At 40.1% G+C, this 25,740-nt stretch overlaps 1 protein-coding gene across 1 annotated transcript; it reads left to right on the plus strand.

Moving 5' to 3' along the window:
• The first annotated feature begins 4,338 nt into the window (after positions 1 to 4,338).
• On the plus strand, positions 4,339 to 25,740 carry MOSPD1 (motile sperm domain containing 1). Its single transcript, XM_027092426.1, has 6 exons — positions 4,339 to 4,458; positions 15,620 to 15,874; positions 15,986 to 16,061; positions 17,541 to 17,758; positions 22,114 to 22,275; positions 24,361 to 25,740. Exons 2-6 carry the CDS (start codon positions 15,721 to 15,723, stop codon positions 24,390 to 24,392), a joined length of 642 nt encoding a protein of 213 aa, XP_026948227.1. The 5' UTR covers positions 4,339 to 4,458; positions 15,620 to 15,720; the 3' UTR covers positions 24,393 to 25,740.

A 25,740-nucleotide genomic window follows, 5' to 3' on the forward strand; every position in this document is an offset into this window, starting at 1 on the left:
TCCCAGTCAAGCAGGTGAAGCAGACGTTAAACAATTTCATAGGTCGGCACAACAGAAGCACCGACAATACATCAGGCACAGTGCCACACCCCAGGGGGTGCGAAGGTGTTTAAGACCCAGTCCAGCTCTCACCACCGGAGAGACAAACAGGAAAACAGTGACAATACCATGTTTAACTGCTGGGAAAGAGGTCTGCTTGGGAAGATGGGGGAACTCTGAAGAGAGCGGTCTAAAGGGAGTTTTGGTCACAGAGCACTGAGAAAGTCCTGGAAAATCACCAACTGGATGGAGACAGTAACGGCTCCTGTTTTGGGCTTCCACTGGGAAATCAGCTTAGCTGCCAGCCACAGAGCCTCAAGCCAGTTTCTGGGCTCCTGGAGCAAGGACAAGGAAACCCAGGGGAAGGTTTTGCTTTACTAGTTGTGGGCACAGTTGTGACGCAAACTGAAGTTTTTCTGCCCTTCTGGAACCTCCTCTCAGGATCTGTTCCAGTTTTGATTTCTCCTTATCTGAGAGGCCTTTCCCAGAAAGAATCCTAAATGAATTCATTCTGATCTGTGAATAACTGGTAAGAGCAGTGTCTCCCAGGTTTCTCTGAGGATTACAATCACCTGGTATCATTCCTAATTATACTGTTGATCTTGTTTTTCTCCTGGTGTGATATTGTGATTTATAGTAAGAAATATATATTTGGTTTTCCTCCCCGTTTCTGGCACAGAGCTCCTAAAACTCTTGAAATATCCAAAGTGATGAGAGCAATAAAGGTGTCTGGATATTCATAACAAACCCCTTTCAACCATATCTGAGTTTATGTTAATGCAGTGACTACTGGAAAACCCCTAAGGATGGGGACCTCCAGAGGGGAGAGGGGCGGGAGGTTGAATCAGTCACCAGTGGCCAATAATTTAGTCAATCATGCCTATGTAATGAAGCCTCTGTAAAAACCCAAAAGGACAGGGTTTGGAGGGCCCTCAGGTTGGTGAACCAGAATGCTTCCGTGTGCCACCATGCCGGGCCCCAAACTCCACAAGGACAGAAGCTCTTTTGTTCAAGACCTCGCCCTATGTATCTCCTCATCTGGCCATTGGTTCATATTCTTTAATATCCTTTGTAATAAATCAGTAATCTAGTGAGGAAACTGGTGTCCTGAGTTCTGTGAGCTGCTCTAGCAAATTGATTGAACCCAAAGGAGGGGGTCACGGGGACCCCTGATTTACAGCCAATTGGTCAGAAGTACAGGTGATAACCTGGACTTGTGATTGATATCTGAAGTGGAGGGCAGTCTTGTGGGACTGAGCCCTTAACCTGTGGGATATGACACTATCTCCAGTTAGATCGTGTCAAAGTGGAGTTGAATTGTGGGTAGACAGTGCCAGAGTGGAGTTGAATTATAGGACACCCAGCCTGTGTCAGACAGTTGGTCAGTGGTGTAGAAAAGCCCACACTTTAGAATTGTTGGAGCAGAATCTTACCTGGAAATTTTTATTCAATAAGTCTGGGTAGGTTCTGGAAATCTGTTTTTTTTTTTTAGATACAAATAATATATGAAAGCAGGGACTATTTACTCTCTGAAAATGGGCAACTCTCCTTAAAATTCTCTGCTCGTTTTCTACACCTTCATGAAGTTGCAGGCTTTGTAAAATGAACAGGCTAATGCAGCTGGGCTCACAAATCAGACATACATGTGCTGAAGCCCCAGCGAGGTCTGAACTAGAAGAAAAGATACTTCCTGAAGCGCATAGCAAAGGGGATTAGAAAATTGTCCAAGCTCTGAATATCAGAATAGTTCTGAATTCGTGGCTTTCTTTTGTGGACATCATGGAAATCTGTTTCTAACAAGGGCTCTGTGAACAAAGAAGAACAAAGAGCGTTGCTCACCACCCAGTTCTACAAGGGTTAAGTTGTAACCCACTGCATTTGCTGATGGACAGTGTACTCTGAGTGGAATTCAGGATGAAAAACAGGAGGAGGCACTCTGTGCTTTGGACAAGCAGGCCCCATGGGTAGTTAGATGCATATCTCAGGAAGAATTTCAATGACCCCAGATTCTTGCATCTTCTAATACATAGGAACGCACAGTTAAAATCATTGACTTGAGGTATCTGTTCTTTGTGAATAGCAATAATCTTTTACCAAGAATGTATGCTTGACTGTGCATATTTCCTAGCTGAAAGTGGATAAACTGGCTTCTCCCCTACCTCTTTGGAGCAGTTTCCTCAGAGCTAGCTGAATGGCTGCCTCCTGGGCTATAGTCCTCAGCAAGACCCCAAATAAAACTTAAACTCACAACTCTTACATTGTGTGTCTTTCTTTAAGTCAACAGTTACAGGTAATTCTTCAGGCAAATTTGGGAAACCATGATTTAAAGCATTATCCCCAGGGATTCACAATAAAGGCTTTGATTTCTAATGTGGAATCTCAAACACACATACCTAAGTGGTAGAGTGTAAAGGTTTTAAAAACGTAATAATAAAACAGACCTTACACTGGAAAAGCATCCTACAGTTACATTTTCACATATACTATAAATATTACTACATCAGAACCTCCTAACAGCCCAGTAAACTGGGTAGGACAAGGATTCTTGTCCCCATTTTATGGATGAGGAAACTGCGCCAGAGTGTATCTTGTAATGTAATTGGAGAGCAAACAATATGCATTAAATGGTGCGGGAACAACACAAAGCACGACGCCTACTTTTGTAAAAGGATACCTTATAACACAGTTTACAAGGTCTGAAGGGATGTGGATGGAGCCCAAGGGCAGCCTGAAGCAAATAGAAGTCTGAAGCTTCCCAAAAGCAGGAGATACAACTGCATTTGGAAACTCAGTTATTTTCTATGGCACCGTGAAATCTTTCTACACTGGATTGTCATGTGAACTATACCAGCAATATCTTCCACAACCACATATCGTACCACAAACCAGTCTGACTTGCAAGGGAAGTACAAGCTTTGGTCCTTTTGCAATGCTCTGCTGACTAACCACTTTGTGTTTCATGTGGCTGGGTCAAGATGGAGATGTCCTAGTGAAGGGAAGGTGGTGATTATATGAGGTTTTGCCTAGCATTCTTTCTGGGCCTACTTAGGGCTTCAGATGCAGTGAAGTTGAAGGATTTCATTCATTTCATCCAATTGTATGTCTCTTCTGAATCAGGCATTCTGCTGCCAGCTATGGGTGGGTTTTGAGAAATTCTTAGCCTAGGCAGGAGAGAAAGGAAGACATATACATGACTAGTGATTACCTAAGTCAGGAAGAATTGCAAAGCAGAAAAAGTAACATTCTGTGATGGTGGTGCAGGAGTTAATGGTTCTCATGGACGATCCTGGAGGGTTTACCGGAGGTAGTGACATTTCTACTGGGCCTTGAAAGACAGAAGGGCATTATAAACTGTGGGAATCTGTGAGCAAAGGCATCCGAAGCCTGAGCCCATGGGAGATCTACTGGCAGCCCATTGCTCAGGTGGGACAACTGGGGGAAATTCTTTGGGCCTTATACTTGTGGGGAGGGGACCTGGAGTGGCTGTACCTTACTCTCCTTAATGGACATGATTAAAATTTAATTCTGAAAATTCTCTTTAATGATACTCAAGGGGCCTATGAGCATTACTGACAGTGTGGCCTCTTCTCAAGGGGGAGTATTTTGGGCAGCCAGCGCTGGTTGAATTGTCCCAGGCCCCACTGTCTTCCATGGATGGCCAGTTGATGGGCTCAGGTGTTGGGTTATCAGAAAAGGGTTGCAGAGGACCTCATATAAAATGCTAAGGGGTTGTAGATACTGCTGAGACAGTGAAAGGTTTTAAGCAGAAGAGTAACTTGTCACGTATACATCTTAAATCTCTCTGATTGCTGTCTGGGAGATGGTTTAGACAAAGACAAGAGTGGAAGGAGAGAGTCCAATCGGGAGGCTACTGCAAGAGTCCAAGCAAAAAATCATGGGGCCTAAACAGAGCCTGTAGCACTGAGGATGGCGTGGAGAAAGAGGGGGTTAATAAGACATCTCAGAGGCAGAATCAACTAGCCACTGTCCTCATTCTGCGTGTGTGTGTGTGTGTGTGTGTGTGTGTGTGTGTGTGTGTGTGTGTGTGTAGGGGAATAGGACGAGGGAGGAGTCAAGGGTCACTGCCTAACAAATGCAATGAGAGATGGCCTTCTGTAAGAGTCCCCTTTCTCTTCAAGGGGCGGCAGGAAGGGAGAGGAGGGGCAGGTCAGAGACAGCAGGGAGAAATCCAGAGGCCAGGTGGCAGTAAGGAAGCCCCGCCCCCGGATCCGGCCCCGCCTCCGACTCCACCTCTTCTCCCTCTTCCCACCCACCCCGCAACCGCAGCTCATCCTCCTGGGCGGAGAGAGGTGGCATTTGAGTCCTCCGGTATCCCAGCAGGCAGTGCAGCCTAGAGATGCTGACAAAGGACTGGAGGGAGCAGTCGCAGCTGCTTTCCGAGGAACCGGTGTTGCCGAGGTGAGAGTCCCCCACCGTCCCGTCACCCATTTCCTCCGACTTCGGGAAGACGTGGAAGTTGCGTTGCCAAGAGACCCCGCGGAAAGAATGAGCTGTACCTAAACCCCGAGCTTGGCTCTGTGACTGACAGCCGGGCTCCGTGGCGCCGGGACGCGGGTGGGAAGTGGGGGGAAGGCAGATGGAGTCCTTTCTGCCCCATCTCTGACTGTCAGTTGCCCCGCCGCCCGCGGATCTCCGCCCCCGGATGGGGCTGGCGCGTGTGTGTTTCGCTTTTGCCCGGGCGGAGGCAGCTGGCTCTGGATCCTCCCGGTGCCTGCCCGACAGAGTTCGGTTGCCCCGGGGATGCGACTCCAGGGACAACTCTTTGGCGGATGTTTCGAGGAGGGCTGGGGGAGGGAGGTCGACATCCCTGTTCGGGATGACACTGTCCTCGTCCTTCCTCCAGTCCAGCCGGTCCCCGCGGCGAGCAATTGGAAGGAAATCGGCGGGGCTGGAGCGAGGCGTCCCGGGATGGCTGGAGGGCAATGAAAGCGGGGTGGAAAGGCTGGGAGTGAGAGCAAACGCCTTCTTGAAATGATTGGCGGGGGATGTAAGGGGTACGTGGCCTGTGTCTTCCCCCTTCCTGGACCTCCGCACGGATCCTGATGGTTGCACCAGCTGCTGGGCTGTAAACAGGCTCACATGACCGGTTTCACATGGAGCCGGCCGGTGTGGGGACGAGGGCTGGAAAGGCTGGGCCCCAGCCTGGTGGAGCTGAAGTCCTAGGATGGATCGTTTGATACTCCCTCCTCAGCCTTCCAGCCCTTCGTCAGTGCTCTGTGGTGTCCCCTCTGGGTAAAGTAACTGACATCTGTCCTCTCCGGATTGAAGTAGCATTTCTGCCCCAGTAGACTCAAAAAGACCTCACTTCGGGGAGCGAGAGGGAAAATGTTAAGTGAAAAAGGTCCCGGATTTTTTTTTTACCTTTGAGGGAACTAAGAGAAGGACGGAAACCTGAAACATTGGGTCCTTTGGATCTTGCCTAAAAAGCAGTCCTGTACTTTTGGAATGCATTGTGTTCTTAATGTGAATTCCAGACAAAAAGGGGAAAATCTACTTCTTCAGGCAGGGCGCACATGGGATTTAATATATTCTTGATGGTGAAAATCTTGTCCACTTGTTTCCTCTAAGTGCTGGGAAGTCTCTGCCGAGAAAATATCATATACAGGATATTAAATAGGGAGTGGACACCAACTTTTAGATTACACGTATATTTGGTTATAAAGCAGTGGGAAGTTTGGAAAACAGGAAACGGGGCCAAATGTGCCTTTCAAGTTGTTCACGTCTACATATCCAAACAGGATTCGAGATTAAACTAGATTCTGAAGCATTTCTAGAACTCTCAAAATAAGAGGTTTACTCAAATACCAGGATATTTGAAAATTTGGAATTCCCTTTATTTGGATTTCCTTTATTTATAGAATATAATTAAACGTAATGGACAATATTCAGTACCGAGTTACCATGTTATAGGCAAAGATAGAAAATAGAACAACTAGTTTATAACATAATGCATGTTTCTCCCCTTAAATTGTTCATGCACATTTTTTTCCTAAATTTTTTATTTTCAATTTTTTTTCTCATGGACCTTTTACATATAAGTCCAATTTCTGAAAAGCAGAAAACAAGAAACTGCAAGAAAAGCTTCCTAGTCCTCTAATAGCCCAATGAAGTAATTTGTTATTCTTTTTCTGATTTTAAAAAGTTTAAGACGGAAAATAATTTAAAATCTTGTCTGAAACTTAGATTATTAGTGTTCTGAATCTTGTTTTGCCACCTTGTAGCATTCTGGAGAATCTTGCCCTACAATAAATAGATTAAGTGATTTACTCTTTGAGGCCCTCCATTTCCTCATGTGTAATATGAAAGTTTTGTTTTAATCTCCAGAGCCCCTAATAGCTCTCAGATTCCATAAAGTGGTGCAGTTTTTGATTGGGCACTATTCTTGGATAAAATAAGCTGGTCAAATAAGGCAAGATGTTGGTATCAACTAAAAGGAACATGCAGCAAGTAACAAGAAGTACCCAGAATCCTAATAGAAATAGGAACTGCATTCTGCAAAATTCTTATTAGGTAAATTAACCGTATAGGTTGACCTGTACCTGTCTCTCCTCTATCAGGGAATTGAAGATTGCCTCCGCTAAACATTATAAATAACAGTTCCATCTGACTTTCTTGATCTTCAGGGCATAGTACAAAGTCTGATTCTTTCACTCATTCCAACTTCTTCCTGAATTAAGTGGGCTATGTGATCAATGATGAAATTTGAATAAAAAGACAGCTCTAGCCGGGTCTCACCTTGACAGTACCTTGATTAGATCACCAGAACCAGTATCTGGTTTTCAGCTTTTCAGGGTTCAAAATTACATTTTGCCAGCACATCTAGAAACTATTAGTCAGTCTCAGGGATTGATCCATACTAACCAAACTCACAAGAGATTTCTATGTAATATGAATACCAGTTTATTAATAAAGGGAGACGTAGAACTGCCAAGCAGACCAGAGATTCATGTACAAGCCAGGGCACCCTTTGGTCTTGACACTGTGGCAACACATAGAAATTGCTCTTAACCTCCCCTTTTTTCTAGGGTCTGTGTGGACCACTTCTTAAAACACTTAGTAGCTGATACAGTTGACAAAATTATAGCTTGCTTTTATATAAAAACCATTTTGGTTATACATTTGTATGGATATACCCTAGTCACCTGATTGAACTTGAGACACCTGAAAAACATCTCTGAAATCTGTTTCCTCTCCATTCCTCCTGCCTTAGTGTAGGCCCTCATCTCTCCATGCCACATTCATTCAATATTTATTTATTTTTTACTGTAACTACTTTGGGGTCAGGCCCTTTGCTTGACTAGTCAATGGCAACCAGTTTCCTACGTCAGATCATATCCAGTCAATTCCCTGCTTCAAATCCTTCCGAGGTTTCCCTTGGCCTGCAGCAGTGCTTCTCAAAGCATAGAGTGCATCAGAATCATTTGCAGGGCTTATTAAAACACAGATGGCTGGGCCCCAACCACAGAATTTCTGATTCAGTAGGTCTGGGGGGAACCCAAGAATCTGCATTTCTAGCAAGTTTCCAGGTGAAGCTGCTGCTGCTAGTCTGGTACGACATTTTGAGAAACACTCTCAAACTTGGCTTACAAGATTTTCACCATCTGCCTCCAGCTTACCTTTCCAGCCTTCTCTCTTGCCGCTCCCCCATACGTGCTATTTTTTAACCATAAGCAATGCCAAAGCTCATTTTAAGAGTCCCTTTCATGCCTCCACACATACTCTTCCTTGGAATTCACCCCCGTCTCCCTCCACTCCTACTGCAAACCCCTATTTAAGGCAGACTGTCACTTTCTTTATGCTCCCAGAGCGTTTTGTATCTATCAGCATTTTAACATTTGTCACGTCTTATCCTAATTACTATGTATATCCGTTTTTCCTGCTAGACTCATTTTGGAGGGCTGAGACCATGATTTCATCTTTTCTCCATATTCTTTAGCACAGTGCCTGGTATATAATAAGTGCTCAGTAAATGTTTGTTGAAATAATTTGTGATTCTATAACTTCTGAGAGTGCTCTATGTAGCAACATATGTATTTCATATAATGAGTTAATATAGATTTTGAGAATTGCACATACATCATGAAATAACTGAAGACATTGGGATAGTATAAAACAAGGGTTGGAAAGAACTAGTTTGAAAGAAATGTTTTAAAAAAGGCATTATTGGAGAGCATCCTTATTTCTTTTATTTCTTTATTTCTTTATTTATTGGTCACGCTGCGTGGCATGCGGGATCTTAGTTCCCCAAGCAGGTATTAAACCCATGTCCCCTGCTGTAGAAGCTCAGAGCCCTAACCACTGGACTGCCAGGGATGCCCCATCCTTATTTCTTTTAAACCTTAAAAGGTACACTACTTAAGTTTTACATCTTAAATATGTAATAGCCTAGCACTACATATCATTTGTAGCAGTCAATCTCATTAGTAAGATATCAAATTATACAAAAACCCCTCGAAATTGTATAAAAACAAAATTGCCTAATATTGAGCAGTGAACCATTTAAAAATATAGCGTGAACATTAGAACATCGCTTGTGAAAGAGCCGATTTTAGGAACAGACCAGCCATTAAAAAGCCTAATAGACGATACTGGAAACTCAGAGATGAGGAGAGCTGACTTTATGAAATGGGAAGGAAAGAGAGGTTTTAATACCAGTGAGAGTAAAGCAAAAGAACATATTGCTCTTCACTGTTTACTATCCAGTTGGCCATTGGCAAGGACTGCACCAAGTATGGAGGAAAGAGATAGCCCCTGTGCCCAGATAAAAGGGAGCTGGGCCTGAAGGTGGAGCTGGGAGCCCTAATCAGTAAACACAAGAGCCAGGCACAGGTAGTAAGTAGCTGGTGCACTGTAGCCAAGCAGATGGGTCCCTAGTGTCAGCGAGAGGCTGTACTTCAAATCATCCTTAACTGTTTCAAACTTTGAACTACTTCGGTACAAGAATCCCCAAGGATCACTTATTTCATTTTTCTTGCAGGCTCCTCTCCCCCAGATAAGGGCGGGGCGGGGGTGGGGGGCAAATGACTATATGGTTTGCAAGGGGTTTCTATGCTCTTTAAGTCCAGGTTTTGAATCTATGGGGATAAAAGATCTCGAAACTCCCCTGTTCATCTCAGAGCCTTATCTTTCCCTTCCTCTGGTCCATCCAAAGTGACGAAGACAGAGAAAATAATCACACTTGGGGTATTGGTCTCTCTGGACTGATGGTGGAAAGTGTGGGTGAGGATTTCAGTGTGTTGAGGCTTTTTTTTTTGGTGGGAGAGTAGTTTGCAGACTGGTCACAAGGTGGTGTGCACACATAAGGTTTTCGCTCAGATTTCATTCATGTTTGCATTTCCGTGCTTTGGGATCAGAGGAAAAGGATGAGGCAGTCTCCTGTACCACCAGCTCGCAGCGGTTCTGTCTCCCTGTAAAGTCAGGGGTATGTCAGAGCCTCAGATTTCTAAACCCTGCTGGCCCAGTTGGGCACGGGGAGGCAGTGGAGATGAAGAGAGGGAAATGGGAGGGAGGGAGGAGGAGAGAGGCAGCTGGGAGTGTCGATGCTCTCCGTTCTCTTACTGCAGCCCATGGCAAGCAGCCACCATAGAGTTACTGTTCCTCTAATTGGGATGGGTTGCCTGTCTTTTGTGGATGAAGCGTGTTCAGCTATGGGGAAGGGGAATGTTTCTTGATGCAGGAGATATTTATTAGTGGATACCTGTAGGTTAACTGCTAAGTTCAGTATCTTCCAAGTACCTAACGCTGAGCTTGAGTCTTTGGATGCAAAAAAACAAAACAAACAAAACAAAACAAACAAAAACCCCACAGAAAAACAATACGGCATTATGACTGAAATCTGGGGAGTCACAGTTAGTCCACACAAAACAAATGTCAATGTATTCACTCTATCCAGTAAGTACATTAAAAAATAATGTAATAAAATTAGTGAAATGCTTGTAGATCAGAGCAGTAGCAGAAGGCCATAAAGAGGGGACATTTGTACTAGGCTTTGAAGAATATGTAAAATTTTGGTGTCCAGAGAGGAAGAATAAAATAAACCTTGGTTATTATCGCCCTAATGAATAGTTACTGACAGCCATAGCTCTGCTTTCACAATCAGGAAAAGAAAGTGTGCGCAACTTAGTAAGTGAAATTGTCTCTCAGTTTTTTTTCTTGATAAAACTGAAAAGGAAACACATGCATCAAGACTTGAATTTTGGGTCATCCTTTGAGAACTCTTCTCTTCTGGAAAAGCGGGAATTTCCTAGAGATGAGGGCATGTGTTGCCATCAGCATTAGGGAAGCAGGGTTTTTGAACTGAGACGCAGAGGAGATGATTATTGTATAGGGAAGTGCGACTCTGGAGACCAGAGTTCTGCCACCAATATCCTGTGCAACCTTGGGTAAGACCCTTAACCATCCTGGGCCTGTTTTCCTTGTTGGTAAAATAAGAAGGGTTAGGAGCTGACATCCTTTGACTCTGTGTGTGCTTGACTTTTGGAAAGCAACCTTATTAACTGATTCACAGTGAGGTTTTACCAGCTTAGTGTATAATCTCTCCCCAGAATTTTTGCACTCTATCATTTTGCAATATTGACTAGAGCAAAGAGAAAGTGTTAGTCTCCGGAAAACCATCAATTAAAGGCAGGTATCATGCTCCATCATGTTTGTTGGCAGAGTCTGTAATATTGCACTGGTGACCTAGTGCTAATTTCTCCCTAATCTCCTCTGGTTGGAGTTTGGGAGGCAATTTATATCGTAGCCAAGATAAGTGAGAAATGGGAACACAAATTCGAAAAGAGATAGTAAACTGCTCAAAAATGATTCAGCACTTTTAAGATGGTGACTAGGGGACAGACAGCCTATTCACAATTCATGGGAAAATATCCAACTCATAAAGAGAAAGCTTCAAAATTCAAAAATAAGAATTTCTACTAAGCCATCATTTAAAGCTAGTAAAATTTCTACTCTGACCTATGCCAACTAACTTCCTGAGGTTAGAAGCAAGAGTTTAGCACTTGTTCTGTGTGTTTAATTTTGACTCCCCAGCCAGATTTATAAACCATCTCATACTCCTTTGTAAGAAAGTGTTCCATTTTCCTAAGTTTTCAAGTCATCTTAAATAAATCTTGGTTCTTCTCATTGTAATGAGTTTCTGTTGCATATAAAATTATTTTAAATAATTAAAAATAATTCTATTTAACACATAGTTTAAGGTTTTCAATGTTATTAAAAGATCATAAATGGAAAATGCAATCAACAGATTTTTCACACATTGTTTCTAAATTCCTTCTTATGTTTCAAAACTGGCACCTTTTTGGAACTTCCCTGGTGGTCCAGTGGTTAACACTCTGTGCTTCCACTGCAGGGGGCATGGGTTCGACCCCTGGTCAGGGAACTAAGATCCTGCATGCCATGTGGCACAGCCAAAAAAATAAAATAAAAATAAAAGTTAAAAAAACCCCTGAGACCCTTTTCAAATTAGCCTCTAGTAGAGTTGTTGTTTGAGTCAACTTTTTTTTTTTTTTTTAGTTTTGAATTAGGTCTTCATGGGGTTCAGAACTCAAAAGATTTAAAAGGGTATCAGGAGAAAACTCCCCTCTCACCCCTGTCCCCAGCCATTCAGTTTGTCTTTCCAGGGGCAGCCCTGGCTGTCCTTCCAAAGATATTTTACCCATACCCAAGAAAATAGGTTTACATAGTCTTTTATCTTCCTTTTCTACACAAATGGTAGCATACCCTACTCTCTGCATCGCACCTTGCTTTTCTCACTTAATACTGCATTTGAAGATCAGTCCATATCCACACCACACAAAGAGCTTCCTCTTTCTTCTTGACAGAGAGCTGGTATCCCAACGAATGGCTATATCATACTTTACTTAATGAATCCCCTATTAATGGCCAGTTGGGCCGTTTCCAATCTTTTGCTATTGACAACAACTAGCTCTTACTGCATGCCACGCTTCATTCTATGTGCCTCACGTAAATTATTTTGTTAATCCTCAGTGCTGCAAAAAAAAAAAAAAAAAAAAAAGCCCTGTCACATATATGATTTCACACAAGGGGAATATTTATGCCTGAGAAATTCCTAGAAGTAGAATGTCTAGATCTGAGGGTTAGGTGCATTCAATTTTGGCAGGTATAGTGGTTGTACCAACTTATATTTATATCCCCGCCAGCAATGTAAGAACATGCCTGATTGCTCCCACCATGTACTATCAAATTTTTGATTTTTGCCAATCTGACAGGTAAAAACATGTATTTCAAGTATAGCTTTAGTTTGTATTTCTCTTGTGAGTGAGCTTACACATCCTTTTGTAAGTTTAAAAACGATTTGTATGTCCTTTTCTATAAAATATTATAGTGTTTGCTCATTTTTATATTGAGTTGTCTTTTTTTAATGATTTGGAGGTCCTCTATATATAGTAGGGCAGTTAGACATTGCCTATGATATGATTGAACATGTTTTTTTGGCTTTACTTATAAAACTTTTTGCCATGCAGAACTTTAAAAGTTTTTATATAGTTGAATTTACTAATAGTTTTTGGTTCCTGGTTGTTAGAAAGCCTAAGATTATTAAAAAGATTTTCCATGATTTCTAGTGCTTTTATGCTTTTGTTTTTTTTATACATTTAAAGCTTTGATCCATTTGGAATTTACCATAATAAAATTCTGGAATTTTATAAGGAGTGAGGGATAAACTCAATTGTGTTTCTAGATGGATACCTGGTTTTATCAACATTTATTGACTGAACTATCTTCCATGAATTAGAGATGCCACCTTTTTAAAAAAAATCTTTTTAAAATTTATATTTGGCTGCGTTGGGTCTTCGTTGCTGCGCACGAGCTTTCTCTAGTTGTGGCGAGCGGGGGCTACTCGTCGGTGCAGTGCGTGGGCTTCTCATTGCAGTGGCTTCTCTCGTTGCGGAGCACGGGCTCTAGGTGCGCGGGCTTCAGTAGTTGCGGCACGTGGGCTCAGTAGTTGTGGCTCACGGGGTCTAGAGCGCAGGCTCAGTAGTTGTGGAGCACGGGCTTAGCTGCTCCGCGGCGTGTGGGATCTTCCCGGACCAGGGATCAAACCCGTGTCCCCTGTATTGGCAGGCGGATTTTTAACCACTGTGCCACCAGGGAAGCCTGAGCTGTCACCTTTTATCATAAGCTAAATTCTCACTCTAACTGAGTTTTAGAATAAGATGTTGAATATTATTTAGTGATGCCAAATTTGGATGTTCTATTCCTGGCAGCCAAGCTTACTAAGAAAGTAATTGTAGAGCTTATCATTTTCTATTGAAAAAAATAACATGCCAAACTTCTGAGAGGACATTATCCAAATAGAAATATGTATGGCTCTTAGGAAAGAGAAGAAATTCATGGCAAATAAAAACTCAGAATTAAAATGATTTAACCATATGCTTTTTAGAATAACCTTAGTTTTATTTTATTGAAATGGCCAGTTAGTTTGGTATAGTGGAAAGAATACTGGTCTAGGAGAGGCCTGTTGGCATTTTTTTATCTACCTTGGTCTCTTCCTAATTTAGTAATGACAACAAATACTTAGAACAGCGCCTTGCCTATAACAAATGCTAAAGGCTTTACATAGATCAGTTCATTCAGTATATGTAATTAATAAAGAATTTGTAATCTGTTGTGAATTAAACAAATATAAAATATTATTACTAATAAATATGTCTATAGGTGCTTTCAGCTTAGTCATAAAAACCTAAAAAACAAAAAACAACCTAACACTGTTATGGGCTACATGCATGCTATAAAGTATACAAAGAGAAAGTGGAACCTGGGGCAGCCTGTGGATGATGAGCTTACCAAGGTTCTCCCTTACCTTCACATTCCTGTGTCTTCCCTTATGCTGATCCCCAGGTCTCAATGCCCTCCCTACCTACTTCCCCCAACACAGAAGCTCGTATCCTTCTTTTCTTTAAGGGCCACCCCAAATGTTGTCTCCTGGCCTCTCTTCCAGGTAGAATTATTCATGCAGTCTTCTAATTCCCTAGCGCTTTATATACAACGGTATGCATTATAATAAAGGTAGCTTAAATATTTATTTTGTCTCCTCAATTATACTTGAGTTTCTGGAGGGCAGAGTTTCTGGAGGGCAGGGCCTGTGCATTATTCATTTTTGTATCTCTGTGCAGCTCTTGACATAGTTCCTGGCCTATAATGTTCAGCTGAGAGAAAAGAATAAAAATTTGCATACATGATTATACAGTATCCTATTTGATAAAAGTGGGCAAGGCCTCAATCAGAATCTGAGCCCCGATAGCTGGTAAAAACCAAACGATGGGGCTTCCCTGGTGGCGCGGTGGTTGAGAGTCCACCTGCCGAGGCAGGGGACACGGGTTCATGCCCCGGTCCGGGAAGATCCCACATGCCGCGGAGCGGCTGGGCCCATGAGCCATGGCCGCTGAGCCTGCGCGTCCGGAGCCTGTGCTCTGCAACGGGGGAGGCCACAGCAGTGAGAGGCCCGCGAACCGCAAAGAAAACGAAACAAACAAACAAAAAAAACCCAAACAATGGTACAGCAGAAACTAACACAACATTGCAAAGCAGTCATAACACAATAATAATAATAAAAAACAACCAAACTATGTAATCATTCGTTATATTTCTGAGTGTATGAGAACCTGAGTGCAAAGTATTAAATGGATTTTGGCCTACTGTATTTTATAGGTGTGATCTACAGGGTGAAAATCAGACATTTTCTGTGACTGTATGTTTTAGCTTTCTCATTTTATTTTAAAAAGCCACACTTAGGGCGCTAGCTAAATAAGAATGTTGTTGATCAAAATTAGATTAGGAGACAAATACAGAAACATTACTTATCACACAGGCTACAACTCTCTGGAACATATTCAACAACCCCAGAAGGAATCCAAAAAGGTCTCTGAAGTTGGAAGAAAATAGCTCTCATGAAGTGTGTGTACTTGATGTAGGAGGGGAGGCACCGTGCCACTTGCATGCCGAGGCCTGCTTACTGACTTTGAATTTTCATGGAAAACTCCAAGGACTGCTTAGCAAGTTTGGATATGCGTCTTCTTTTCAAGACATTTTTCCTTGTCTTGGGTTTTGGTAGAAAAAACGATTAAGAGAACTCTTCCACCCATGCTGCCAGAAGGCACTAACTAAAGCATTGTTGAAATAAATGTTAAAAAAGTGAGTCTCGTGTTTTTCCTTTGTAAATCATGGAAGCTTACTTTGTTTTATTTATTTTTTTCATCTTTAAGAATTCTGATTGGCTCACATAAAATCAGTTGTGACAAAACGTTTTTTTTTTAATCTGAGGTTTTAAATGAGTGACATCCTTTTGATCTCACCTTTTTGAGGGTGATTAATTTTAAGTAGGAAGCCTTCTTTATCATAGGTTGATATCCTGAATGTGAAAGGAGCAAGTGTAAGTTTCTTTGCATAGTTTGGTAGAAGCTGTATAAGTAAGCCAAGCGTAAGAGTCAAAAGGCATGTTTAAATGATTTGGGGACTGTTATAATGCATGCTAACCATGCTAGTCAGAGCTGGCTCATGATTACAGGTATCACTCAGTTTGCTTTTTCTCTTCTCTTTCCAGATTGCCAAAATGCTTTGGAGTTTTTAACTGATTTTAAGAAAAGCCCCAAATAGATTTGAGACTGTAAAAACTGAAGCCGCAGCAAGGGGGATTCAGTGCCAATGCATCAACAAAAAAGGCAGCCAGAGTTAGTGGAAGGAAATCTTCCTGTCTTTGTGTTTCCCACAGAGCTGCTATTTTATGCAGATGACCAGTCAACACATAAGCAAGTGTTGACGCTGTATAATCCCTATGAGTTTGCCTTAAAGTTCAAAGGTGAGTCTCCTAGGTGTATTTTCTGGATTTTAACTACTCCCTACTAATTTTTGACTTGTAGAAACTAATTTTTTAAAAAACACTAATGGCCATTGTGACTTTTTCTTTCAGTTTTGTGTACTACTCCAAATAAGTATGTTGTCGCTGACGCTGCAGGTGCAGTAAAGCCTCAGTGTTGTGTGGATATGTAAGTCACAACTACTTCCTGGTAACATGTTTTCAGTGTGTTAATATTTATGTGTTTAACTTGGAAAAGATCTTTTCTTGAAGCTGCTCCCACATAGGCCTTCATTATATTTTGAATTTTTGCTGAGAGTTTGTCCCGCAACATACTTTTTAAGAAGTTTCTAAGAAAGTCTAAACAGGTTGGCCGAATAATAATTCATTATGTTGGAGCTGATGTGTGTGTTAATATTTCCACGAACACTTCCTCGTTGTGCTTTTATTCATAGCAGGGAGATTTATGGAGGCAAAGTTCTAACTTATTCCTTTAGATTTCTCTAGCTATAAGAGGGAATTTAGCCCTCTTTGGAACATCTTGCTGTTATAGTGTCATTTGTGGAACTAATAATACTATGCTCTCAGAACAATGGTCATATAAATTCATCTGAAATGATTCAGCTAATAAAACTGAAAGTTAGTCTATACAAACAGGAAGCGAGTGTATAACTACTCATCTGTAAGAGGTTATCTGAGCTCTTCCAGATAACTTCATCTTAGAGTGTCAGATAAATGATTGTTTGTTCAAGCTGTTCATATTTAATTTTCACTTTAGAACTAGTGGTGACCAGATGGATCCAATGACCAGCCCTTAATTTAAGCTACCAAGTAAACTGTATTTGTTTAAATCTTCCGTTGAGAATGAGAAGCAGAAATCTTTTCTCTTGCATACATTTTCATCATCTCAGAGCCATAAAATGATGTATCTTTGAGGACGTGTTTTTGCACATTTCTTTTGATTTTCGTTCAGTACGTAATAAGCACGGACTATTGCAAAGAAATATAGTCTCTTGCCTAATCAATGTTTTATCTTTGACTCAGTTGTTCTGTGTTCTCTATTAAGAATGAAGTAAAATAAATGGCACTGCAGATAACTTGCATAGAATTTATAGTACTTTATATACTCTTTTCAGAGAAATACAGAAATGCATTGTAAGCCTTCTGTTGCATTGGTCTTACTGTGTTACCTACTTATTCAATTGCTTATTTTTGCCTTTGTGCATGGACTTCAATTTTAAGTGTAGGGAGAGGTTCGTTATTTTGTTACTTGAACAATAAATAAGTGGCAATAGGAATTTATGAGACTTTTGTGGGGAAGAAACAATTTCACATATCCTGTTTAGTGAATATTGCTGTACACAGATAGCCAGGAAAAGAATGTCATTGCTAAAAGGAATTTTCTTTACCTATCATTCTTTTCTTTACCTATCATTCTTTTACTTTTCTTTACTTATTATTCTGAAGATGACTCTTATTCATCAAATATTTCAGAATTACCCATTTCTTTTTGGGTTATACTGTGTTTTTTTTTTAAAGTATCACTAGCAAATTTCTGTATTTGAGTATTTGGTTATAGTCAGTTAATATGTATGAAATTTCTTGCTGAATTCTGCTTGACAGGCCCCCAGAAACCTAAACAGCATTTGTTCTTTTTTAATGTTTCCAGTGTGATTCGTCATAGAGATGTTCGATCCTGTCACTATGGTGTAATAGACAAATTCCGTCTCCAAGTTTCCGAGCAAAGCCAGAGGAAGGCTTTAGGAAGGAAAGAGGTCGTGGCTACTCTTCTCCCGTCGGCAAAAGAACAACAAAAGGAAGAAGAGGAAAAAAGAATAAAGGAACATTTAACTGAAAGTTTATTTTTTGAGCAGTCGTTTCAACCAGGTAGTCTGGATTGTTTTTAAAGCCCTTTTGAGGTCTTACACATTTCTTACTTTAAGAGAATCAGGGAGCAAAGAATAATTACTAGAACAATAACCTGCCGCTCTAAACCTAGTCGACTACTTCAAAAGTGAATGAAGAGATCAGGTACCTAGAATCGAACAAGAGGCCTAGAGCTGGCCTTTCAGCGGAGAGAAGAGCTCCCGCTAGATGAGGTTATAAGGAGAGGGCAGTCGTTGCCAGAGCCTTTTCAATCTATAAAACCTGAGACTGCAGGCCCTGTGCTTTATAATGCTAGCACAATTTGGCAATTCTATACTTTTGTTTCTGTGACTTTCCTATATCCTTTCTCATTTAATTAATTCGAAGAAGGAGAGAGATTGTGTTTGGCAATAGGCCAAGTTTGGTGCACTGTTCATATTATTTTGAAAAAAAAATCTCATTAAAGTTGAAGTTAATTAAACTAAGTAGATTATAATATCCCCTGTGGGCTATTAATTGAATCCCTCTCCATTCCTCATTTCCTTCCAGCTTAGATATTCAGGAGTGTTATGATATATTCTTTCAACATCGACACGATCCTCATAGTCAACTCTTGGACGTCATTCCGCCTCCCTCTGAACTTCTCATTATCTCCCTCCAACCCTATTATAAGGAGAGGAAGATAAAATTTTCCATAGAAAAGCATGGAAACTTTTTGACCGTGATATATGAATGTGATAACAGCTGTCCTTGAAATTGCAACATTATATATGAGGGATTAAAAACCATCTAGTTGTCATTACATTAATTCATAGATCCCTATCAGTTTGTTCATCTTAGAACGTTTATCTCGACAAGACAGGGAGTAATGCCCCTTTGATTTACTGGAGCCAAGTGTCTTCTCATTCCGTGCAAGGAGTGCCCAGATTCTCTGGTGATACCAAGACTAGGAACTAGGTAGTAACTAGTAGATTGTTTTCTTCTCAGCAACTATTATTAACCGACAGGACCAGTTTTTCATGTTTCGAAGCTGAAAGAGAATCTCTGTCAAATGTCACTTTGATGTCCAATCAATACTGTGAAGTTGACTTATAAATAGATATGAAATGCAAGATTCCTCTTTTAAAATGCCTCCTGTAGAACAAGAAAGGCCATTTGAGCATTTGGTTTTGGGTGTTAATTTTATAATTTAAAGTAAAGTGGTCGTTACAGATCATTTTGGTATTTAACAGACTGATTTAATGCCGAAGAATAATAAGGGTTAAAAGTTTACTGTTTCATATATATATATATATATATATATATATATATATATATATTCTTTTATTTTTAAATTGTTAGAATTCAAGCGAAAATCATCCTAAAATACAAATGTGTATTAATTGAGCATTTTATTATTTTATTTTTATAACGAACCTTTGTATCTGAAGTACATTAGAGAATTCTTCTAATGGTAAAATTGGAGTAGGTAGATGAATAGAATAGGTGATATTGGCATAGCACATGGTGGTCTCTGTTTTGGGGAAAAAAAAAACCACCACACACCTCTCTAAGCCATCCTGGTCAGGAAGCTCAAGGAAAGCAGACACCTTATTTGTCTTGTTCATCAAGTTCATCACTTGTTCAGCACAGTGCCTGGCATACAGTAGTTACACAGGAAATATGTGCGCGGGCCTCACTAGGAAGGCTGGACTTCTCAGCTGGTAGGGGCAGCTGGGTTGGTTTTCTTTGTCTTACAAGGTTTCCACGGCTGCTGCTGTCTAGAGCAAGGGCGGCAGCACACAGTAGAGCTCCCCGCTCCCCGCAGGTACCACAAGATTGTGAGGGTCTCTCTGTGAGTTTAGCTGGAAAAATCGTTGGCGGCTGTATCGTGAAAGATTTAGATTTTAAAATGTGGTGAAAGGCAGTACAAATGAGAAATTTCTTCTCAAGTTATGTATTATATAAAGAGACATATAGTAGTAACAAATTTAAAAAAGTAACCAGCACCTATAATCCCACACACTTGACAGATCTGCTTACATGTGTTCCATGTTACTTTCTAGACCTCGTCTATGTGCATAAATACAATTATATATATATTCTTTTTTTAACAGAAAAAAATATATATGTATATATTCTTTTTTTTCATTTAACAGAAATTGAAGAGAAACCCACAAAGCATACTTTCAGAAAATACCAAAGCCCAGGTCATTAAAAAGTTATTTTAAAAAGATTCAGCTGAATCTTAGAGGGTTCGTCTTAATTACATTATTAATGAACTGCTGTGTCTATGCCAGGTTTGAGCCAGTGCTCTCTGGCTTAAGAAAACTACGTTCTTTATTATGGTTTATAATAATAAAGAATTGAAAATGACCTAAAAGTCATTTAGGGGATTGATTAAATTACGAATATTCATAAGATGGAATGTCAGGCAGACATTTACAAGGATTTGATAGAATGGTAGATAGTTATATATGGACATAGAAAGAGGTTCAAATATATATTCCAAGTGAGAGAAAAAAAGTTATAGAACAGTATGTATAGTATGGTCTCATTTAAGTAAAAAAATCATTTTACATGTTTATATGGGCATTTATAAAATCTGAAAGGATCTATACCAAGCTGTTAACAGTGTTATCTCTAGGAGGATGGGATTACAGAGGAACCTTTATGTTTTCTATATCTCTAAAATTTTTACAACCCTGTAGTATCAGAAAAACTTTCCACTTTGAAAAATGTCAAGCATTTATGTGAATGTTTTTGGAATTTCTCTAAATAGTAAAAATTCCTTGAAATAATCTTTACTGTGGGTTTGCATTGAACAGTGTAGTCGTGATAAATATTTTCCTTGAAAACTTACCTTTGCAACAAATATAAATATAAAGTACTACATTCGCTAGCAAAAGATAGACTTGTTTTTAGGCATTTATGCTATTGTTTCATCTCAAGCAATAATCACTATAAAATTTGAATTTGTTTTCACCTATCTGTCTTTGGTGAGGCTCAATTAAACTTCACACAACAGCTATGGTATTAATAATTTAGAAAAGCTGCATCTAATAATAAAATGAACAGCATTATTTCATTAATAAAACACAAAGATTGTGTTGCTGTTGGCTATTCCTTTTAATGAAAGGAAGGGTAGTGGGAAAAGCCGTAAGACAGAAAATGCTGGTGGGTTTCTTAAAAATATGGGTATGAATATTGTACACATACAACCAGAACTGTAGAATAGCAGGCCAATAATAAATATTTTTAAATTTTATTTTATTGCGGTAAGAATACAACAAGATATCTGCTCTTTTAACAAATGTTCGTGTACAATATAATATTGGTAACTATAGGCACAATGCCGTACAGCTGATCTCTAGAACTTATTCATCTTGTATAATTGAGATTTTTATGCCCATTGATTAGCAGCCCAGCCCTTGGTAACCACCATTCTGCTCTCTGATTCTATGACTTTGACTATTTTAGATTCCTCATATAAACGGAATCATGCAGTATTTGTCCTTCTGTGATGGATTTATTTCATTTAGCATAATATTTGCCTGACATTGTTTCTGCTGCTTTCTTACTTCTATGCTATAAATGGGGGTAGAGTGGAGGGCAAGAATTTTCATAGGCAGCTTTAATAACATTAAAGTAGAACGTTTTGCCGCCTTAACACCTTCAAAAATGATAGCAGGATGCTGCAGGTATTAGGACCAACCTGTCTCGAGACCTACCAAAGATACTCCCAGAAGGTAGTGGAGCTCTACTGCAGTGGGCTCCAAAATGGAGTACACACAAGCAGTGCATTGGGGGTATGGGAAGAAAATGCCAGAACTTCAATTTCTATCTATTTTTAGCCCATTCTCTGCACAGATAATACATGCTTGAACACTTTCTACGAATTCCGGTGGGGTAGTGGGGAAAGGATGATGACCACTGTTCTCTTCAGTAGGAACTCACTACCTCACATTCCATCCTGTAATGGGCTTCCAGATAAGTCCAACAGATCAGGCCCCACGAAATGGGAATGATGGGGAAAGAATTAGATGGGGAAAGAATCAGAGAAGTTAGGCAAAACCAGAATCCTGGTGAGTGATGGCCAGTCTGTGTGAATGAACTTTTGTCTTAAGTTGTTTTTAGAAGCAAGCTCAGGGGGCTTCCCTGGTGGCACAGAGGTTGAGAGTTCGCCTGCCAATGCAGGGGACATGGGTTCGTGCCCGGGTCCGGGAAGATCTCACATGCCGCGGAGCGGCTGGGCCTGTGAGCCATGGCCGCTGAGCCTGCGTGTCCGGAGCCTGTGCTCCGCAACGGGCGAGGCCACAACAGTGAGAGGCCCGTGTACCGCAAACAACAAAAAAAAAGAAATAGAAGCGAGCTCAGGGATTTTTATCTTTTTACAGAAAACAGAACTGTCTCCTCAGGACCTAGTTTACTAACTGTCTTCCTGGGAGTGGTGTGTATTGCAGCTCTGATGCTTCCCACGCTGGGGGATGTGGAATCGCTGGTGCCTCTCTACCTCCACTTAAGTGTCAATCAAAAATTAGTGGCTGCTTATATCTTAGGTAAGTGTTTTAAAGGTGCATTGGGGCATATGTGTAGGCAATTTATTTTCTTGAAAAGAATAATACATTGTTCTTTTATTTATTCCATTCTTTCTTCAAAAAATCTCTTCTGGACTAAACTGTGTCCTAAATACCTGCAAAATACATTTGTAAAAACATGAGAATTATGGAAACACTCACATTAAACTTCAGTAAGCCAAGGATTCCTAACCTGAATCAAGGCCCAGAATCTCTAAATGGCTTGCCTGAGGTGTACTGATTACAGTTGATTCTCTTTTTAAAAAAGTTATTTAAAATTTTAATACAGTTTTTAAAGGTTACTTTCCATTTACAGTTATTACAAAATATTGGCTCTATCCCCTGTGTTGTACGATACATCCTTGAGCCTATCTTACACCCAATAGTTGGTACTTCCCGTTGCCCCACCCCTATTCTGTCCCTCCCTGTGTAGGCAGTTTTTATGGCCTGGAGGTGGTAGTGGCGGTCTTTATGTGTGTGTAGGATGATGGTGGTGGCTTGATTTTTCTTTTTTTAAGAAAAACAGATTGCTTCAAAAGCACGTTGAGATAAAGCGCATTTTAAGATTTAATTGTTGGCTCACATTTAGTTCTTTTCAGCTTGTTTATCTAGTACCTAATACTGTATTTTTCAGTTATTTTCCTTTTGCTGATTTACAGTGGTATAAAACATGTATAAAATGTAAAATGCATACATTCCATGATACAGCATTTTTACTTCTAGGAATTGATCCTAGGGAAACATACAAAGCGCATACAGTGATAAAGATGAACAGGGAAGCCTTGTTTAATGTTGTGACCCTTTCTCTTTAAACCAGTTCCCTTGTTTCCTGTTGAATCATTCTTTCAGTCATCCTGGCTTGAAACCTTATAGTTAATTAGTTCAAATGAACAAACATTCATTCAGTACCTACCATGTGTCAAGGATTAGGGTTCTGGTGATGAATGACTCTCCTCATCGTCTCCTCTCACCTCTTCTGAGGTGCCAACTCTTTTCAGTATTCTCTCTCAGAATTCCTTGGTGTGCTCCCTTTTATAAAATTTCCAAATTGTCTTCTAAGTTGTCTCCGACTTCTGTCTGTGTCCCTCCTATTCCTATTCCTCCCCTTTACCCCCATTATCTCCCCCCGCAAATCATCCATCACATTACTGTCAGGTTGATTTCCATTCTGTGTTGATTTCACCACCACCACTCCCTACTCAACAACCTTCAGTGATTCCCCATAATCCGTAGAATGAAGTATAACTCCATAGTTCGGCATTGAAGACTCCACACTCTGAGTCCTCTCTGAGTTACTCTTGTCTAGCTGCTTCCCTATGTAACTTCTTGATTAGAGTGCGTTAGATTATTTATTGATCCCCACAAAGCTCATCTGTAGCCCCGGTCCTACCTCCATGCCCTTGTTCTTGCCATTCGCTCACCTGAAGTGCCTGCCCATCATACTGTTCTATATCTTTCCTGTCCATCTTTTAGGCTTACTTTAGCTTGACCTTTTGGGGCATCTTCTCTGACTGCTCCAGTCCTATGTGATTATTTTCCTTCTCTGTACTTTGTCACTCACTTTTTAAAAACCTCTCATTTAGGACGGAGGATATTCTTATATTATTAAATTTTTTTATGGTTTTGTGTATGGAGTCTCTTCAAAAGAAACAGGCTAAGCAGAAATACTATGCTTCTGTCTCTTTGTGGCCCTAGGGCCCTGGGATACAAACAGGCTTGCATTGTTTTTGTTGATGAAATTAGCAGGCTTTACTGACACTTTAAAATGCCATGTCTGCTATTATTATAGTTGTCTGACTGGATAAAACGAGAGATATATTTGATGGTTAAAAAATTAGCTACGGCTAATTTAGTGATTGCATTAAATCTATCCAATGACTGCCTATTGCTGTAAATTGGATTCCTTCTGTATAGTATCAGCTAAATTCAAGTTGATTTTGAGTTCTTGGTAGAGTGCCTGCCTATGTGCTGTGTTTTATTTGCTCACTGAGGTGCAAACAATTATTTATTGAATGGAAGGTTTTGTAAAATGCATGTCCTTAACTGTTCTCCAATTTTTTCTTTCAGGTCTTATCACAATGGCTATACTTAGAACATGAGCAAGGAATTCACTTGACTTCTGAAGTAGATTTATCTTGAAAATATGAATGTGGACTGCCTTTTATCTTTATTTCACCCCATTAACATGCTACAAACTATTGATTGATTTACAATCATTGCAAATGTATAATATATATTTTAAATTCCTCTATAATTTTATTCCAAGGACTCCAGCACATTATGTTACAGACAGCAAGGAAGCTTCTGAGTGACACTTAGGAAATTTTTTGAAGAAATTCTTTTTATATCTAAGCCGACCGTGCAAAAGACTTTAATTAAGACATTTGTTATTTTCTCATCTTTTTTCTAATTCACTTTGATTGTTGAGGTCACGTATCCTTCAAAGTTAAAGGCCTAAAAGAGCAAACTGACCAGCCTGAAAATGAAATTATATTTATTTCCTAGCCACGAACATCAATGTTACTATATAAATTATGCCTTGTCCTCTATCATTATATACAGGCGCCATGGTGTTTCTAAAAATAAGAGTTTTACAGTTAATGTGTAGAAGGTAAAAAAATGAAAAAGCATAAAGTACTGAGGGATCATGTTTATCTTAGGGTCTCACAGAAGACAGGACATATTTAATTCATCTGGTGAACTACAGGATAGGTTGTGGTCCAGCCACCAAGAAGCAGGGTGACCATTCTGTTTGGTCTAAGAATTCTGAAGGAAGGTAGGCATAATGCTTTATGCTAATAGGAGGAAAAATCACTCTATCTTTTCTCCCCAGCCCTTTGCCTGACTGTAAGCTACTGGCCCAGATGGGGACTACCAATGCCAGGTGGTTTATGTGGAGATGATTTTTCACCTTTAAACTCTAAGCCAAGTACAAAAACTCCTGAATATCTGTGTCTATTTTTTATCAGTCACTGAGACATTTTTTAAGTTTGTATTTATTATTAAAACAACTTTACCAAAAAAAGTCCCCAAAGCACAACTATGTACATTTCTTTATAGCCTCTTCTGATCTCTAACATATATATGCAGTTTTAACTGTTATTGTTATAGTATCTGATCTTTTGACTTAGGATTTTTATCTGAGAGCACAATGCATTGAGTCTCTTGAAAATCATCTTCCAGATCTTTTTACAGAATGAACTTATGCACTGCTACTGTAGTATTCTTAAGGAATATATGTAAACACGAGATGTATGCCTGAGGTTGGGTTTTGCAGGAAACAGTACTTTGCTTCTAAAGTAAAAGCTTTTACGTATACTCTTTCATAGAAAATCCTCATTGTTTAACCATTTGGGGAGCATAAATCATTAAATGAATCATGTCTGTATGTTGTGTAATGACTAAAAAGCACATAAATGTAATCTATTTTGAACTTTGTAAAAAAAA

The sequence above is a fragment of the Aethalodelphis obliquidens genome, unplaced genomic scaffold, assembly GCF_003676395.1.
Source record: "Aethalodelphis obliquidens isolate GAN/ISIS:26980383/991018 unplaced genomic scaffold, ASM367639v1 scaffold78, whole genome shotgun sequence".
Taxonomy (NCBI): domain Eukaryota; kingdom Metazoa; phylum Chordata; class Mammalia; order Artiodactyla; family Delphinidae; genus Aethalodelphis; species Aethalodelphis obliquidens.

Bases quoted from the DNA above. Each gene is read 5' to 3' on its own strand.
- MOSPD1 (XM_027092426.1), top strand. From the start codon at position 15,721: ATGCATCAACAAAAAAGGCAGCCAGAGTTAGTGGAAGGAAATCTTCCT. The intron at 15,875-15,985 runs GTGAGTCTCCTA...TTTTTCTTTCAG, and splicing joins GTTTGCCTTAAAGTTCAAAG to TTTTGTGTACTACTCCAAAT. The intron at 22,276-24,360 runs GTAAGTGTTTTA...TTTTTCTTTCAG, and splicing joins AGTGGCTGCTTATATCTTAG to GTCTTATCACAATGGCTATA.